Genomic DNA, 19,415 nt, shown 5'->3' on the forward strand with positions numbered 1-19,415 from the left:
TAAACAAATGAGGAGCCTTCATTCCTGTGTAAAAGGCATCAGAGGGCCTTTTAAAATAACGCATATGCCATGTGTAAACCGTGCATGGGTGTAAATCACGTCCTTTAACTCAACATGACCCAGAGGGACATCTGTGTAATTTTACCTTTAAAGCACTTTGGCCTTTTTCTTTTTCGCAAAAAAAATTCAAGCAACCATAAAGCACAAAGGTGCAACTCAAAGCTGGAAATCAAAGGCAAGACCTTTGGTACTTCAGTCCTCTGGACTGAACGCTCCAGGATATTTTTAGGGCTAGGAATGTGCCTCACAAAGGTTAGTGTACTTCAAAACAAGTCAGAGACACATGGTTTTAACTTTCACACACTTCTCTGGTTTTGCTTAAAAGCCTGGAATGATGCATGAGTCCTATGAACCATTTCTAAAATACTGGAAAATGTGATAAACTGATAAAGTCAGTAATGTGCAAAATAGCTAAAAGTTTAACTTCTCCAAGCGTTTTTATGTCGTGTCTCTAGCTTCATCAGAGGCGAAAGATTCGAGGTTTTAGAAGGCTGTATAAACCGAGGCCTCAGGTCTAAGTGGGTTGATGAACTCAATCCCCCACAATGCTTTGCGCTCTCCGGCTGATTAATCGAGTGCGGACTCGTCGTTCCACTCGCCGACTGACTCTCGTCATCAAATTTTCTCGGCAACCGTTGCATCCTGCCTCCAATGCTACCGTTAGCCAGCTAATAATGGAGTAGCGAGCAAGTCCTTGTTTTTCAACAGAAGAAATTGTTAGTTTATACCCGTCGAGTATGTTGTTTCTATTTGTAGCTTGTTTGGGAAGATGAATTTTAGTTTTTTCCGTGCCAGTCCCTTCCCAGGAAGACAGAATTCCCTCTCAGCGACGTTGGTATCCGAGCGGTTTTAGCGAGTCGCTTCGCCTTGTCAGCGGAGGCTCATCTGTCCACCGCTGCTGCCGCAGCTCCGTCAGCGGTGATCTGGACAAAGCCAGTCAGATGTTGGACGATAAAAGATATCATCGAAACTGTTCTGTTTTTACTTGCAGTTTTGAAGCCGAGTTGTCACGGTGATCATCATCTGTGAAAGTGACGGCAGTGAGCAGGGGAAGGGCTATTTTTGGAGGGCGAGAGTTTGGATCTCGCAGCGAGAGAAAGAGGAGGAGAGACCCGCAGAGAAAAAGGGACGGAAATCCAGATGCCAGTGATGGCAAACGAGCCGATCATCCTAAACGTTTATGATATGGTAAGTCGATATTAAAATCCTACTCGGTGCTATGTTATCTTGAAATGATAGATGAATAAGTTTTTGCTACAAACTCTTTGTCCCAGACTCTTGTTTTTATTTATTTTTACACACAATTGACCCTTTTCTTAATTCACCTGTTTCTTCTCAGTTATTTTGGTTCAGTCGAACTTGTGTTTTGTGTGTGTTCCACAGTGGCTTTTTAATCTGCCAATGTTGGAAAAAAAAAGCTGACTCGAGTGATCTTTGTTTCCCAGGTGCTGAAAGGAGTCTATTTATTTATTGCTTTTGGTAAACCATGGTGTGAAAAGTACAGGAGTACATGTTAAATGACTGCAAAACCACAAGCGGACGTGAAGTAGCCAGAGAGGCTACGAACAGTTGTATCTTTGTTGCAGGATTGAAATTGAGTCACAGTGTTGTCACCGTGCACGGATGAGTCAGTGAGTAGGGGTCTGCTAATTGATCTTTTGATGAATCATTGATTGATATGGACTCCCTGAGGTGGGCAGGTTACATTTAGAAAGGGAATTGTTTTAATAGAGCCCATAAAACAAGGGGGGCAAGGGGAGCATTTTAGGATAATGCTGATCTTTTGGATGTAAATGCCTCCTGTACATCTTCACCAGGCGTTTGTTCTTCAAACATCTGATTTTTGTGTCCGTTTCTATCTCCTTTACTTTAAAAGTCGCATTCTGCTAAAATCCTTGTACCTTTTTGCCTGAGCATCCCAAATACTGTTTTGTTCCTTCGTGGATTTCAACTTCCAACGGATATGCTCCTGAAACAAAGTGATAAACCCATCTTCAGAGGCTTGAAATCTTTTCCCGCAGCTTTTCGCTCCTGTTAATTCCTCTTCCCTTCAAGCTGGCGGTCCATCAGAGGCCTGAGATCACATGGCTTTAAAGTGGGTAATGTTCAGAACTGTAGGGTCTTAAAATCATCCTTTGTTCAAATAGCGACTTACTTTTTTAGAAGCATAGCTTGCATGAAATTGTTTAGGCTTTTGTTTCATCCTCCCTTTCATTCATTCAGCTCCGACCTTCCTTACCTTCTGTCATGTCATCTTCCTGTCTCGTCCTCGCCATCTTTTCACTCCTGTCAAACCTTAGGGTCCTCCTTCCCTTTTGTCACTCCTCCCCCCTCTTTCACTTCCTCTTGTTTCTCACTTGACTGACTGGCCACAATGGTTTCTTCTCTGTAAAATCTGATGAGCTTTCATCTCTGTCTCACTTCAGTTCACACCACCAGCTAAAGGAACCTCGTCATACTTTGACATGTAAATGCTTACTGGAGCTATTAGGGCCTGTATCTCTCCCTTATTAAGCTGATGCACGCGTAGATTCACGGGTTATGACAAAATGTAATGAAGATATGTTCTAACTCCGATTGATTTGGTTTGATTCATTACAGTCTGATACAGTTCTAAACATTTGCTTAATACATAATTATTTTACTTTCTATATGAAAACTAACTATTTCCATAAATGTAGGATCAGTTGGCTAACAAAGAGAGATATCTTTAATCTAAGACCTGATAAATATTTTGGTGCACAGCTCTTGTTTTATCATATTCTAATATCTAACTTTGTCAGCCATGAAACGCTGTTTATTTTGTAAGTTTTACCACATTTCTAATGTTCCTGTCCTGTAACAAGAGTTTCCTCTCTAAAACACACCATATGATCATAAATCTTTACCAATTTGACAATAGATGCTGTGATTTCTGTGAGTTATGGCTGTGTTGTTATTGTCTTCAGTGGTCTGCAGTAACCATGTCTTTATCTTGTGTATTCACTGCTCCTCAACGTCATGCTTTGATCGTAGCGGGTATGAATTGCTGCTCTTTAATGTTCTTTCCAAACATTAATCAATTCTAAGAGATATGGTGGAGATTCAATGTAAGATGAGTCAGAAAGGCAGAATTAAGATGTGGAGAAGACCCGAACACCTCGAAAATCTCGGGTAATCTCAAAAGTACTACCTTTCTACCTGCTTTTGAGGTGAAAATATTCCTCTAGAACTTTGTTTAGGCTCTGGTTCCCATGATGGAAATGGTGGAAAGAACCCTACAAAAGCCCTGTTCCCTGGAAAAGGTTACTGCAGCTGAAATATCCTTAAATTCTTAGATGTATTCCTTTTTTTTTTCTTTTTAATAGCTCAATTTGCTCACTAGAGCTTGCTCCGCTGTGCCTGTCTGTGTCACAGAAGCCCTCAGTGTTGAAAGGCTGTTACTCTGGCCTTGTAATACTCCTGTGTGAGGATGCTCAGGATTAAAGAGGGTGGCTGTTATTACCTGGTGTGAACAAAAACTGTGTACACCACCTATGATCCACATTCTGTTTGCACGTCATTAAAGTCTGGCAAACTAACCCCTGCTTATTTCATTACCGGAGAACCAAAGGAACATTAGGTGATTGAGAAATAATCTCACATATTTGTAACATATTAAAACAGACCAGAATACAGTTTACATAAATCATATTCAAAGAGTAGACTCTGAGCTGTCTGTTCTGCTGTGCTGACAGCCTCAATATTATGTTTCCTGTTAGTCTGCTGATGAGCTGTGCTTTCATGTATCGATAAGCCTCAATCAGCATAAAGGCAGATAAGTTTGCAGCTGTCTTTCTTCTGCTTTTACAGTGTAGTAAACTGTATACCTGGCTTTAGCTGTGTGTAATTACACCATTAGTGACGGTGTCTGCAAACCAAGCTGGCAGCATGAAGGCCAGAGGACAGCGTTTCTCAATCTCTGTTTTTAAGGGGTCAGTTAAAAACTTAAGATACTGACAATCATAACGATGAAGAACATTAGCTCTGATGATTCGATAACCCATTAGCTCGATGCTTACTGACTGACTGGTACTGTCTGCTAGTTGTTCATTTTAAGAGACGTATATGAATATAGAGAATCTAGAGACGAGGCGTTTTGGTGCCGGAAGCTCTCTGGTTTCTGTTTGCAATCTGAATATTGTTGATCAATCACATTTGAGCATGCTTTGGTTGCTGTCAACCAAAGGAAACTGAGTATTTTAGTGGGAAACTGAATTTCCACCGGTGCACAGAACAGGAAGTCTTGGCCAAATTTTCTTTAAAAATCCCGCAGAACAGAGCAAAAATATATAATGCACGTGACATTTTTAGTTTAGTGTTAGTGAGAGCTAAGAACATCAGTTTCACTCTGCCGTTAAGGTACTTTCAGGTCACACTCCAGATCAGTTAAAGTGATGCCGGATAACTGATTTGCATACTCACTGGTTCAGTACGTTCACAGACAGACTGACAAGTTAATTTTCATTCTTATTTTTCTGGGAATAGAGAAGTAGATTCACAGTTTAAGAAAAAAATTCGATTTTAGATTTATTCCTTGTAAAATGTACATGAAACATTATATTTTTAGACTTGTACACCTTAAATTGTGGATATATTAAACTGATACAATATATTGGTAATTACAGTTTGAGAGTGTTGTTTTTGTATTTCCTAATATTTATTCTGGTGAGTCAGATGGGTGTTTTCCTTCTTACTTTGAGTTGTAATGTTACACAATGCTAATCCTCTCCCTAGCTTCATGCTTTGAATGCAGACACTGTATCCTATTGTAGTGCTGACCTTCTCATGCAGCTCTAAGTAACGACGTGAAAATCGATTTGCAGCTGCACTTATTCCTGAATAAAATCATTTTATTTCAAGAAGTTTCAATGGTTTTAGCGTATCAAATGTAATAAGTAGCAGTATTTCTTTGTCTTCATGTCCAAATGTATTTGGTTTCAAACATTTTTTTTAAGCATCACAAGATTTAAGTTTGGGTCCTGATTTTAAAAAAAAAAAAAAAAATAAAAAAATAAAAAAATAAAAATTCCACAGTCTTCTGATATCTTGCAAACCAGGTGATGCATTGGTAAACAGAAAACGTCCTCAGACTAAATAACTGTAGAAATCAGCTCGTCAAATTAAAGAACTTTATCAAAATACACCACAAGACTTTTCACCGAGGGCTGAAGTTAAGAAGCTCCGGAGCCAAGAGTGTCCTCATCATGTTCAGTCAAGTTCAGAAAGTTCAGGAAGTTCAGGAAGTTCAGTTTCCTCCGGGATGATGATGCTGTGTGAGAGACTGAAAAGGGCGGTTTAAGTGACTGGTTGTTGGCTGGCTGTTTGTCTGAGAGGATGATCACACTTTGGCTGCGGTCAGCACAGTGTTGCCAAACACTAGAGGATCCCTTTTGCATTCTCAAGTACAGCGACAGTGATAGTGAGAGCCATCATGTTGGTCTGCTTACCCTGCTGTGCTCCTTTGAGTAAGACTCCCAGCATCTGCTTAATAAGACTGATGAAAAGGCCAATTTTCATTTGAGGATCAATAGTATCATGTGATTTTCAGGAATGTACGTGCAGTACGAGCGCCCCCTCCACCCTTTCATCCACAGCTCTCATTCTGTTAGATCCTCCCGCCGTATTGCTCCCACCTCCGCTAAGTGGATTTCCTGTCTAGCTTTGAGTGCTTTAGTACGCCGCTCTAATGAGAGCATTATCTGTACACCACCTGTCTGCCTGCCAGCCAGCACAGTGTGCCGCTCTATCAGTGGTGAAAGGCGTGAGGATATTAGGCTTAACAGTGTAATGTAGCAGAGCAGGTTGTGTTACTCTGTGTCGGCTGCAGAGCCTTACTGCGGATGCTGCTCTGCATCATTCAGACACACGCAGCTGTCACGAGTACTGTCTGATCGACAAGGTAAAGTGCGGTGAAGTAGTAGGAGCGTATAAACATCTGATGCAAAAACAAACTGGTAACCTCAACAATACAACAGATCAGTGTTAGGATTCAAAGCTCTGCTATTTAACATTGTGGACAGGCTGTTGATAGAAATGTAATTTGGGTATAGTTTGCCTCCTCTGTTGTTAATTGTCACTACCTCCTGCACACGTCCTACAACAGACCTTTCAGGAGTTTTTCCACTCATTCCGATGGTAGGTACGGCTTGGTTTGGTCGGTACTTTGTAGTAGCAGTTTCCTTCCCTCTGCCTGCGTTATCACTGTGTTCAGTCATCCTGTTGTGCTACATTTTAAAATCAATGATGCTCACTCTAAAACTAAAAGCAGAAAAGTTTCAACACAGAATTACAGCAAGCATTTAAAGCAATTTCTCCTCCGTTCATCCTCATCTGACTGTCTCTCATTCATTCATTCATGAATACTCAGCCTGCTCTCTGTGCTCTGCAGAAGGCTTTGAGGTAATGAGAACTAAGATAAGAGTCTTATTTCACTGAGGCAGGAGGACTTGCACAGTCTTCCTCTGTTACTCACATCAACGCAGATGCTAATCATTTAGCTTTTTCTTGTAGATGGGTTAACTAAACATTTTCCAACATACACTGACTGCTTCTACACAGAAGTCTCCTCTTATGCTGCAGCAGCTGCTTTGTCAATTACATTTTCGGGTGTTAAAAGTTTATATTTCATATTTCCCTTTGAGTAAACTCTTGTGGGGCTTTTGGGGTATATTATAGTAGTGAGTTTGTTATGTCTTCACACTGTGAGTCTCTGAAAATACAGTTTAAAGCCAGCCGCCCATAGCAGTCAGTGCTTTTTTTTTTATCATTTGTGAGCGTTTGTAGACACAGATGGTTATTATTCTTGCTCTCAGAGAAATAGGTGGGTTTGTAGATTTTGAGACCGATATATCAAAGAGCTTTTGTCTATGGTCATCATTTTTCTCCTTCCTCTCTGAAGATGAGAAGGATTAACTAAGTTAAGCAGTCATGTCGGTGGAATCACTATTGATAACAAGATTGTTTTTCATATGAAAACTATTTACAAGATTTGATTAGCTTGATTAGCAGAGTAATGCTCTTCCTGCCTTTAGCAAGGCACCAAACCAGTGACACGATACCAAATTTTGAAGTTGCTTGAGGTCTATGCGTAATGACTTATTAACGAATGACTTGTAGATGTTTTGAAACGCTCAAAATCAGATGACAAAGAAGCTGTAATATCATAGATTTTTAAAGTTGATGACAGAAAAGTGAAATACAGTTAAAGGGCCGTGTGTCAGTGCAGCATCTATTATGAAAGACTGATGTTCAATAAGTTAAAATTGCCATTGTGACTGATTATTGCGCAGTATTTATTCGGGAGGGGTGCAACAGTCATATTCAACCCTGATTATTTGGTATGACACATTTCGTACGTGACAAAACTTGTTTGCTTGACGCATCGTGTGAATCATTAGTTTCAAACCTTTTCTGCTGGTGTTTTTAGTTTGCAAAGAAGCTGGTGTGAAACAACAAAAAGATCTTAAATAAAGCTTTTGGCTGTGAGACTGAAAACTTGGTATATCGTAAAAAGGTCGATGCCACTAAGTGCAACGGAGACTAGTTCAGTTAATAATAAATGATGTACAGAAATGACATCGCCTGCAATTTGCATATATCTCTCAAAGCGCTGATTACAGCTTTCATGGTTGCAGCAGGTAATCATCACAGTGGTCAAAGTGTCATTCAGTCATCTCCCTTTACTAGTACTGGTTTTGTCTTGGTTGTCTCACTTCATAAGGCTGTAAAGTTTGGCCCACTAGTTTATTCCTTTATATTATGTGCAACAACTAGTTAATGGTTGGGTTCAGTGGGCTGAAGTTTGACAGTATAATGAGAAGATTCTGAGGAGGAAACATTTCCTCTATGAATTACTGTCTGAAATGCAAAGAGCAGAGTCCACATAACATTTGTGATTGCAGTTTGTCTGGAGGCTGTTAAAGGGCAGACAAAATCCTTTACAATGCAGATGTGGCAAAGACTTCAGCTCTGCCACTGCTGGTTCTGTGCAGTTACCTACATTTGCATAATGATGAATAGTAAATATGAAAACCCTTTTTATGCTGGTCTGAAATCCTACTAACGCCAGCTAACAACTGGTTCTTGAATGATGTGTGAACATGTTTAACTGGCATTGAGCTTGGCTCAGCATCAATGGGAACACAACAGCTGGGTCTACAGTGGTTGGAGCAATAAAAATGGCCACAGAACACATTTTACTTCCAGAGACACTTGTCTTCCGACTGTAACGACTAACGTGAAGACTCTGACTCTGACACTGACAGGAACAAGTCATGGGCATGGACGACTGTTTGTCATCAAGACAGCTGGAGGCTGATTCTCTGCCCCGCTGTGTGGTGCTGACTTCTGCGGTCAGGTCAGATGTTGTAGACTTGCCTGATTATTACAGAGAGTTGTGATTAACATGCACACACCCCGCTAGAACGTCATGCCTTTATGTTGTCTTAGTGACACGCATGTCTTCTGGAAGACAGACGTATGCTGGACCCTCAGAGCACTGATGATAAACCTGCTGCTGCATGCAATGGGAAAGGCTTTAATTTACTTAATTTAGCTGGTGTAAAAATGAACTCTGTCTAGCAATAGGCTGCCCAGTCACCTTGTTTTCTCAGTATGATAGACTGACCCACAACTGAAAAGGTGGATGGGAGACTGTGCCACTGCAGTTATTGATCATGCCTTACGTGCCTTACCTGTATGTGAATGTTTAATCACTGGTTAACAGGATCATGATTTAAATTTTTTTTGTGTGTGGAAGTGTGCTTTGGTGCTGAAACAGCTGATGGATGTGTCAAAGTTAACAAGTTAATAGTCATCCACAAGTTGAAGTTATTCATTGAGGAAATGCCTTAAATATTTTCTGGTTCAAACTTATGAAATGTACTTCCTGTTATGTTTAATTTTGCGTTTGTATGTCACACCGCTCATTCGACAAAATACTTGACAACATCATCTTGATCTGTGAGAAATTGTGATGGAAGAATTTAGAGCACTGAGCAAAAGTCACGAACCACCCCTTGTTTCTTTATATTTTGTTTTCAAAGAGCCACTTCCTTGTAAAGACACTTTTAAAGTGGTCTTTAGTAATATTTCTCCAGGCTTTCTGAAGGTCTCTCAAAATTGCTTTTTTTTCTTTCAGCCCAGTCTTTGTAGCCCACCATTTTCCAAGGAATGCGTTTTTGTTTGTTAAGCCACTAAACACAAATTGTTGAACCATAAAAACGGCACCAAACTCAAATGATAAACCAGTGTTGTGTCTACACATAACAGACAAATCAGCAAAGTACCAATTTAAATTCTATCTTTGTTTCCATGTTACTAGCTGCCTGTTGCAAAGACGCATCATTTGTTCCCATTCCTTTGGTTGCATCTATGAAAAATTCCAAAGATAACTCAGCAAGATGATTCCCAAAGAGCTATCAGCTGAAAACATGGCTTATTTCAGCATGGTGTGCAGTGTGTCCTTAAAAGGCTGAGCTATGCCAAATGATGCAAGAAGTGGATTGAAAATCATTGGCAGCAGGTCTTAAGGAGGTAAGAATCCTCCCCAGAGCCCAAACCTCAACATTATTGAAGCAGTGTGCGATCATCTTGACAGAGAACGGAACAAAAGGCAGCCAAGAGCTTGGGATGAGCTTTTGGATGTCCTTCAAGAAGCCTGGAGAGCTATTCCTGAAGACTGCTTAAAGAAAGGATTCAGGCTGTATTGAAGAATAAAAGTGCTCAGCAAATGTTGACTTTGAAGCTCTTTAGGATTGTACAAACTCAGTTTTCCCCTTATAAATTCTATTTACATTTATGTTTGCACATGTTTCAATACAATTTTGCACCAATTTTCCTGTCAATATAAAAAGAAAAAGGTAGCTTAAAAGCTTTGCACGGTACTGTATAATATTGAAAGACAAATCCAGATCACTTCACACACCAAGTGTGTATCATTTAGATCTAGATTCTTGGACTATACACGTTATTGTGCATAATGTAGCAAGATTGGGTAACCACATGTTACAGCTGACAACATGGTGCTGAATGCATCCAGTCCAGACTTATTTGTTTGTATTTCTCTCTGTTTCTTTAGTATTGGATCAATGAGTTCACCAGCTCTTTGGGCATCGGAGTCTTTCACTCAGGGATCGAGGTCTATGGAAGAGGTAAGGTTACGCAGAAATATAACACCACCCGCATTGGGTCATCCACCTCAGAGTGCTGTTACAGATGAGATGCTCTTTCATAGCTCAGAACACATTTTGCACATGTCACACTGAAATCTATTTCTAAAAATGCATTTTCATCTGCTTTTTTGTGTTTTAATGTATGTTTAGAGTTTGCCTATGGAGGACACCCATACCCATTCTCAGGGATCTTTGAGATCACACCAGGTGATGCAACTGAACTCGGCGAGACTTTTAAGTTTAAGTAAGTGTGGGAAATTGATCATTTGTATGAGGCACAGGTACGCATGTTTTTGCAAATCGTTCCTTGTTTACAAATGGCTTGCAACATGTCAGTGTGTCTGTGTTCTTTGTTGTCAGGCATTTACCTTTTATCAAAAGTCAAATGGTCATTTTTCAGCCACACAGTTGGTTAACAAGTCAGTTAATGAAGAGACTCAGGCTCACAGTCAGTTGTTCAGTCAGGTCACAACTCTTTAAGTCTCAGTCTATCAGACGATTAACTTAAAGGTCAGTGAACCAGCAAGAGAGTTAGTCATTCGGTCCTCTGGGGATGGAGGAAAGAGAATCTTGATAATTATACAGAATAAAATAAAAACCCTCAAGGATGATCAATTTGGGTCAGCCTTCATCCGCACAATGAATAGAGCTATGAAGAAGTAAAATACACAAGCATCGTCCTCCTCCATTAATGTCATCAAATATATTTTGTGGGCGTTACAAATGTTGGTCTGCTTGAAAAAACTTATTTTTTTGGCAGAATGTCATTTACATTCCTTAAACCAAGTGTGTTAAAGGTTAAAGGAACATTTAAAAACCTGTTAACTTTTACTGGTTTTGTGGTTGTATGGATTTTAAATCAACCTTTGTAAAGTGAGGACTACAAAAGTAGGTCCAGCTGAGACTCAAACCAGCACAAGGTGACAACATTAAAGGCTCATTGGTAAGAATGTTACCAGTTTAAAGAAAAGAGGAGTGAAATCATCGGATTTGGTCCATCTCACTCCCATCAACAGTCTCAAAAATAAACATTGACCTCTGCTGAGCAATGTCAGTGATGCAGTAAAATGTTGTGGTAATATCCTGGACTCTTCTTTCACTTTTAACTAACAGTTAAACTAACAGTCTGTGGAATTGTGAAAGGAAGTTTTTATCATCTTAGATTTTTTGGCTAATAAAACCCTTTTTTTTTCTCTGAAATAGCTGGAATCCTTTATTCATGCTTGTATCTCCTCTTGACTTGACTGCTAACTAACTCAGTCCCACCTTTCAAAACAACAGCCTGCAACTGTGACCTCGTAGTTAGAAAATGAAAATGCAATCCGTCCACAGCCTGATATCTTACCCAGTCCTGGATAACTTTTGGTAACAACAACAAAATAAATATTTGGGATTTTTTTTTAACAGTGTATCCAGAAACCCTATTGTAGTCACAGCACTGTGAAATGCTTGGCATCAGTTAAGTTCCAATAAACGTGACTTTCCAGCAGTATGTTGCATGTACAACATACATGCACAAAGTAGAATGCAGAAATGCTTCTGTTTGGGGTCATACGTTACCCACTTAGATAAAAAAGGACTGTCAACTACCAGTCTTCAGTTTGTTTGTGAATCATTGATTTGTTCACTGTGCAAGCCAGAGATTTTCCTGTATTCTGTGCACCCAGTCGACCAGCTTGTCAGTGAGCTGGTATGTTCCTGCAGGAAGGGCTCCTGGTGACTGCAGCTGCATGAAAAAAGAGACTGAAAATGATCCGTGGTGAAAATGTATAGCATGTAACGCACGTTTTCTTCATGGTTTGTGGCCGCCGACTTTGACAGTGAACACAGTATGGAGCAGAAAAAAGTGAATCTTCTCCTGACTTTTCATGCCGTGCTCCACACTGAAGATGTGGATGTGTACCAATGTGTGGCATAGGAAAGATAAATGTATCTGTAAATATGCTGTTTCATAAGACTGCAGCGTAGGTCGGTTTTTTTGTCTGATCTTATACTGCAGTTGGATTGTAGAGCAGTAGAGCATCCAGTGCCTCTTTCTACCCAGAGCTACTCTGCTGCTGTGTATTACTTCCGCTCTAGTTGATTTGCCCTGTGGCTTTGGAGAGATTCTCTCTGCCTGTCACACCAACACACAGACACACTTACACTCGCTGTCTCCATGCAGGCTAGTAGACCATAAGTATGGATCATCTGGGACAAAAGCCTGCATATCGTCCACTGTGATGAGCCAAGTGAATCAGCCCTCCGTCAGACTGAAGTCATCTTATTTCATTTTCATCTTATGATAATGTGTAAATGAGAATAATGAGAAGCAGGAAATGAGCACTCTTGGAGATTGGTTCATCCTCTACTCACTTAGCTATTTACTTCACAGAAATGCTGTATCGCTTGCAGGCTTTAGCTTCAGTAGGAATTGTGGTCATTTGAAATTTGATGTGGTGAAATGTGCCAACGACAAAATAAATCTCTCAAACCTAAATAGAAAAATCATGATCTGGATAAGTGCTTGTATACTGGTACAAGGACGGTGGTCTGGTTAAATGGCCCAGTCGAGCTCTAAGTGTATTTTGAATGAACTGTGTGTTTAAATGTACTCGGTGAGTGATAACATGGAGGTTCTTTCTCCACTCATCTCTGCAGAGAAGCCATAGTCCTGGGCAGCACAGACTTCACAGAGGAGGACGTGGAGCGGATCGTAGAGGAGATGGGGAAGGAGTACAAAGGCAACGCCTACCACCTCATGCACAAGAACTGCAACCACTTTTCCTCAGCACTGTCGGAGGTTGGTAGTCAGAAGCGCACATAACTTCTTGGGACATTACATTTTGTTCCATTACCCAAACATCAAATGCAAATATGCATGTGAGCTCATACAGGAGTCCCCACACCCACACCCACACCCTTCACCTGAATTTATCTTTTTTAAGAACAGATCTTAAAAAAGGCTAGCATGCTCAGTTAAACAACAACTCTGTCTCATTTAGTCTTTTTTAGCACACCGAGTGTTTGCATTTGTTTTTACTATCATGATGGGGACCAGAAACCTGACCAGACACCAACTTATGGGGACTTCCTGTAAATGTGGAGGCTGCAGATTTGTACAAACATATATATATATTTTTGTTTGTTTGTTTTTTTAGGTTAAGACTTGGTTTTGTGTTCAGGGATATAACTAGGTTATGGTTAGATTTAATCTAAGGGTAAGTCTGAGACATTCAGATGGTTAAGGTTTGGGTAAGGGGGCTAGGGAATGCACAGTGTCAGTGAAGCGTCCCCACGGTGTTTTAAACCAGACGTTTGTCTGTGTGTGCGCGTGTGTGCACGTGTGTGTCTCCAATCTGCTTATGCTGGAGTGACTAATGAGCAGGGAGTCTTACTGTTAGCATCTAGTGCTCAGATGGGGATTAGGACACTGATACAAGCCCAGACTTGCAGAGCCAGCTGGCAAACACACTCAAACATACACTGATACAGCACATATGTCCTGTAAATACCACACAGATCTTCTCCAGGAACATTACAGTTTCAAATTAAGTTTTTATATATATATATGTGTGTGTGTGTGTGTGGTTACAAAGCTGTATCATATTCATACAATAAACCCATGTTAACTACATATATGCTTAATTTTTTATTGTAACCTGTCCTGGGACGTTGGCTTTCAGACAGAGGTGGGAGAAAATAAATAGGATACTAAGATGATTGTTGCTGCTTTGAAAGATCAGGCATATTTCCCCAGAGAGAACGTTTGACGGCCCTCACTCAGTCATCTTTTTGAAAACCGAACAAGTTTCTGTGCTCTGTTGTTTATCTGAGAGGAAACAAGGACATTTCATGTGAGGCTTTTCTTCTAAGGTTAGTAGACGTACTGCATTAGAGAATGTTTTTTGGCACGTTTTCTATGCCGCACTTTTACTGTGTTGACTCACTCATAGCGCTCGTATTGTTAATCTTTACTGTTATTTGCACATGCTGAACGTGGTAATGAGCTACTGTTTCCTCACAGAAACCAATCAGTAGTGCCTTACATAAAACACGAAACGCAATAAGCGAGGGCAAGAAAGGAAAAAAGGCTGTAATATTTGAAAATATAGGATATGTATGGGCTAGAATTGAGTAATAGCTTGTTGTGCCCCCCAGTGTACAAAGAAATCAGTGTTAGGAGAGGCCTGCGTGGAAGGTTTGAAAAAGATCTTCATGCCTCTCGTATATCCTTTCATTGCCACCTCTTTTTCTTTCTCCTTGTGGTTATTTATACCAGGAATCTCACTCTGTGTCTGCTGTTAGAGGCCATCTTATCTGCTATGAGCAGCGTGTGTTGTTAAACCAGGAGATATTTGTGGATTAGCTGCTTCTCTGATGAATGTTGGTTTCCTCCTCCTGGCTGAAGCTAAGAGATCATCTGTGTAGTCGTGGTATACAAAGACTGCTCTTTTCTCTTCTTGTCAAAACATATATGGAGACGGTGAATCTTGTTGCTTCCACCTAAGCACACTGCACAGTCTATCATCATCTTTTCGTTGTGTGTAACGTCCACAACGTGCAGTTTTCTCCTCATGTGTCTTTAAAAATCAGCCAATCGGCAGCTTCAGTAATTACACTGATAGAGGCATAATTAAACCCTTGAATGGGGAAGCACTTTGAGTTTCTTGGAAGCAACTTGTCTCATAATGCCGTAATAGCGCTGATGGAGTGGAGTGATGGTAAATATCCCTCATAGACAGCGTTGCTGCCTGTGTCGACATGCTCTGTCTTCGAAGGGAAACTAATCACACCTACTTGTGTGCGGGCAGACTGTTTGTTACAGTAGATTGATGAATTGTTCCTCCAGAGGCATATTGGAGGGTTCTCTAATACATGAAAAGTGAGAGTAGATGCTCTGATGATCTACTCATTGTTTCTGATCACAAAGGCATGTTAATGTAGCGAGGGACAAAAATGATTCACATGAGCGAAATGTATGCCGGACAGTATGGGAAATTCTTTTTCAGTATTTTATTTTTAGCATCGTTGTTTACGTTGTCTAAAGTGTGAGATTGAGGATTTCTAAAATGATCACCCAAGCGTGTTTTCATGGCGCTGGGAGCAGCGCAACAAAAACATTTAAAAGTGCGTGGGAGGGTGTGGGCCCGAGAGAGAGGCTGGAAGCATGACAAGTGTTTCAAATGAGTCGTCAAAAGATTACTCATTAGAAGCAACTATTTGTTAAGAGGCTGGAAAATACAAGGTTAGCAATAATGAAATGTTATCTATTCAGTATGTTAAGGGAAAATGAGGAGATTTAGTTGGTTTGTTTTTCTCCTGAAAGTACAGAAGTGTTGTTGCATTGTACCATGAATAAAATGCATTGCTTCTCTGCTGAGCTTTGGTGAAGATCGATGTGAGAAAATGTCTCACAGGTCAATGCATTATCATCTTCTTCTCCCTTTTTTCTTTTTTGCCTCAGATCTTGTGTGGCAGGGAGATCCCTCGCTGGGTAAACCGTCTGGCTTACTTCAGCTCCTGTGTGCCGTTCCTCCAGAGCTGCCTGCCCAAAGAGTGGCTGACCCCAGCTGCCTTACAGTCCAGCGTGAGCCAGGAGCTGCACGCAGGAGGTGGAGAGCTCGAGGAGGCAGAGGACGCTGCAGCCACAGCCTCCCTGGCCTCCATGTCGCCCTGCTCGCCTTCGTCCTCCTCCAGCCCCTCCTTGGCTCGTCATAGTCGCCACCAGCCCCGCCGGTAGAGGCTACAAGGCCTGCTTGGAAACTTGGGACTGGACTTGTGGTCACAGAGACAATAATGTAACAGAAGAACTGCAGCAGCTGATGAGTTCAGCTAAAGTCAAAAGTGCTTGTGAGAGGCCGTGAACTGTTGCCTGCTCTGGGTAAGAACACGAGCTGCATCTCTGCAACAGCCCAGAGCTATGGAAAGGTTTCTCCTTGCAGAGGCAAGGAGCCCTGATGCTGACAAAGACAGGAAACCAACTTCTTGTCTCGCAATTCACACTCATATTTTTTAGTTTTTTTACCTGCCAAGAATTTACCTGCGACTTCCAGGTTTTACCAGCGCTTGATAAGGGAATGTTGCAGGTAGGGAAAAGAGATTTAGTTCAGTTTGTTACCATGAATCTGACATGAATCTGACAATCTGATTTGGCAGATTTGGTACAGTGAAATTGGAAGATGTCTATCACCACTCATCGCTTATTTTTCAGCTGTTTGGAAGTAAATAATCAGCTTTCGTGAGTCAGGTGGAGCTGATTTATGAGCGAGACACACAGTTGCAGTGAAATGATCTGAGAGAGATGCCAGTTAACCCCTGCATGTCTTGAAGAAGTCCTTGAGACTCAAATCAGAGTGAATGTCCTCTGAAGAAGGCTATATTTGCTTTGTATTGGTAGAAATGCCTGGAGGCAGGCATGTGGAGAGTGAAAGGTCAAGTTTTCAAACGTAATTCCTGCTCAACATGCATGTCAAGTTAGTAAGTCCTGAAAAGGCACAGACTTCTCTGGGGTCAAACTTTTATTATCATGCCTTGAATATGACTACAAGCTGATCACTGTTGTGATCTGATCTGTGGATCAGGGTCTCAGGCTTTATTTTTAATATCACAATGAGCTGAAAGTGTGATCAGCGTAAACTGAAACTACAATCAAACTAATCCAGTGTGAGTACATAAGGCCCCTTGGATTGATACAGTTGTGTCTAAAAGTGTGATTTCTGCTTGATCTGTAGTAGCTGCTCAGGCCCTCCCTCCATCATGGAAAAACCACACCTGAAGGGATCAGACCGACAGCAGTGAAGCAGATTGTCAACAATTAATTTGAGAGTCACATAGCATAGCAAAAATGTTTCTAAATTTAAGAATTAGGTTTTAATGCAGGCAGTGAGTTAGAAGATAGAAACTTCCTCTTAGTAGCTGCTGCCATGCTGCCTTTGAGCAAGGTTGCTTGGTGGAACTGGACAGTACCAGTTGTTTGTCATTGTAAAGCAAATAAAGAGTAGTTTGGGGTTTTAGCTCCCCCTGTAACTGACCTGAGATCAGTCTGCGGTCCTCACAAACATTTGTGTCAAGTTAGAAATGATGTGCATTGGTGCTCACAGAAAGCATCACAAATACTTCGAAGTTTTCTTGTCTTATATTTGAATTGATTTCATATGGGGGGGGGGGGGTATCTGTTATCATGAATCTGATTTTACACTTTCCAAGAAGGTGCTGCTTTTCCCAGTTGATGAACACCTCACTTGAGCTCTTTGGGTGCTGTAAACAATAAATCTGCTGCAGACACGAGCAGCTGATCTGTTGAAGGATGTTTTAAAGTCCGAGGACGGTCGAATCTGACAAATCTTGTCTGTTTTTTTAAACTTTTAAACTTTTTTTTTTCCTTGTTCTATTTCAGCTGTACAAAGACTTGGGCCTTTTGTCTGTTTTGTTTATTTTCAATAAACTCAGGACTCTAAAAGGCTATGTAACATAATCCTTAAGACTTTTTTATCCCACATTTTACGTTTGAGTGCTTTTTGTTTGGTCTTTTTCTAATGTAAAGGTCACTCCGTGGAGCTTTTCAGTGACGCAGTGCAGTTTTATACGCCCCTCTTTGATTAAAAAAGAAAAAGATTTTGTTTACAACCTGTATGTTTGTCTTGTCTGCATGAATGTTGAACAAGTGTGTGTTCACACTTGCATTATAAACGTTTCGGTGTCATCGGGGTGCCGGCTGGGCCAAACACCACACTCACACTCAGCTAATAAGATGTAAATGTAGCTAATGTTTTTGAGGGGTACTTTTTCAAATCGTCTTTCAAGAGACGGGATTTATTTTTAGCAGCGTTTACTTTGGCACAGTGGTGCCTACAGGTAATTCTATTTGTGGCTTTTTGTTTTTCTAACGAATAAAACGAACAGTGTTGGAAGAAAAATGTAAAGGAAAGGCATTTCTCATAAAACCAGCATCTGACGTGGAGTGAAAGGATTCAAGTCTGCGTGTAATCAGCTTCATGTTAAATGTGACTTCTTATGTTTGGTAACCTTTTCATCTGATGCACAGACGTGCACAGAGGTACCACTGTGGCGCCCTCTGCTGGCTCTGTACTGTTACTGAGGTTTCCTGAAGCTGTCATAGCTTCAGATGGTACCCCGTCAATACAATAACTTCTGTTATCTGACAAATATATGATTACCCTTCCATCATTTCTTTTTTTTTTCTCCTTCTGTCATTAACTATGTGGGTTGTCCCTTCTCTTTTGGGGATTTAGTGGTGGTCATCATCCAAAACACCAACCAGTCCCTGACTGAAGGGCAAGCTGACAACTACACCTGACTTTATAAAGGAAAAGGCCCACCATACTATACACTGCTACTAAAATGTTTAACAGAGGAGAAAGGCCAAGAGGCAGAATGGGGGTTGGGCCAGTATCTCATCAGACATTATTTATCCAGAATATCTAAGAGAAATTTCTTCTTTATCACCTTGTGACTGTATTTGAAATATTGAAAGAACCAAAGATAGTTCCTATCTTCCTTTGTTTTCTTTTTGCCAGAAACCTTTAAATTACCATCAGTCTCATTCTTTGTGTGCATTTCTTTCATTAGAATAAACATTTGACAAAGTTTTGATTTGCAAGTAATTTCCTCCACTTGTTTGAGATGTGAATGCACCTCAGGACTTCTCAGACCCCCAGAATTACTGACTTTAAATGGTTTTCGTAAGTCTTCAGAGACTTGGATACAGCCAAAACACATTTGTATTCTGCTGGAAAGATATTAAAGAAAATGCCATTTTCGACTCCTGTTGTATGTCATAGTTTGAATACTTCATTTAAACTTCATAAGAATTATTGATGAAGCCTTGTGTTTTCACTGTTGAACAATGAATGTGTTGGAGGAGGTCAACCATGAATTCATTCATATATAAATGGAACTTTTTTGCAATGATGCCAAGAGTTACATGGGAAGCTAACTGAGGGCCTTCTCCTGTGCAGATATTTATGACAACATATAACAGAAGTGTTAAATAAGAGTCGTGCAGTTGCTAAAGATTTAGGGAAACATCTCAGTAAAGTGGGAAAAGGGACAGTTTAATTAACTGCTCTTGGCCAAGTTAGTAACTCATTCACTCAGGCAGCAGTGACATATAGAACAACATTTACAAGAGTCGGGACGCTGTGTAAAATGTTAGCCGAC

General features: G+C 40.6%; 1 protein-coding gene across 1 annotated transcript; it reads left to right on the forward strand.

Annotated features, from left to right (window-relative positions):
* Window positions 1–694: 694 nt before the first annotated feature.
* On the forward strand, window positions 695–19,017 carry desi2 (desumoylating isopeptidase 2). Its single transcript, XM_072390654.1, has 5 exons — window positions 695–1,248; window positions 10,160–10,232; window positions 10,404–10,497; window positions 12,894–13,035; window positions 15,700–19,017. Exons 1-5 carry the CDS (start codon window positions 1,201–1,203, stop codon window positions 15,973–15,975), a joined length of 633 nt encoding a protein of 210 aa, XP_072246755.1. The 5' UTR covers window positions 695–1,200; the 3' UTR covers window positions 15,976–19,017.
* Window positions 19,018–19,415: the final 398 nt, after the last annotated feature.

This window comes from Leuresthes tenuis, unplaced genomic scaffold, assembly GCF_036924035.1.
Source record: "Leuresthes tenuis unplaced genomic scaffold, fLeuTen1.0.hap1 SCAF_8, whole genome shotgun sequence".
Classification (NCBI taxonomy): domain Eukaryota; kingdom Metazoa; phylum Chordata; class Actinopteri; order Atheriniformes; family Atherinopsidae; genus Leuresthes; species Leuresthes tenuis.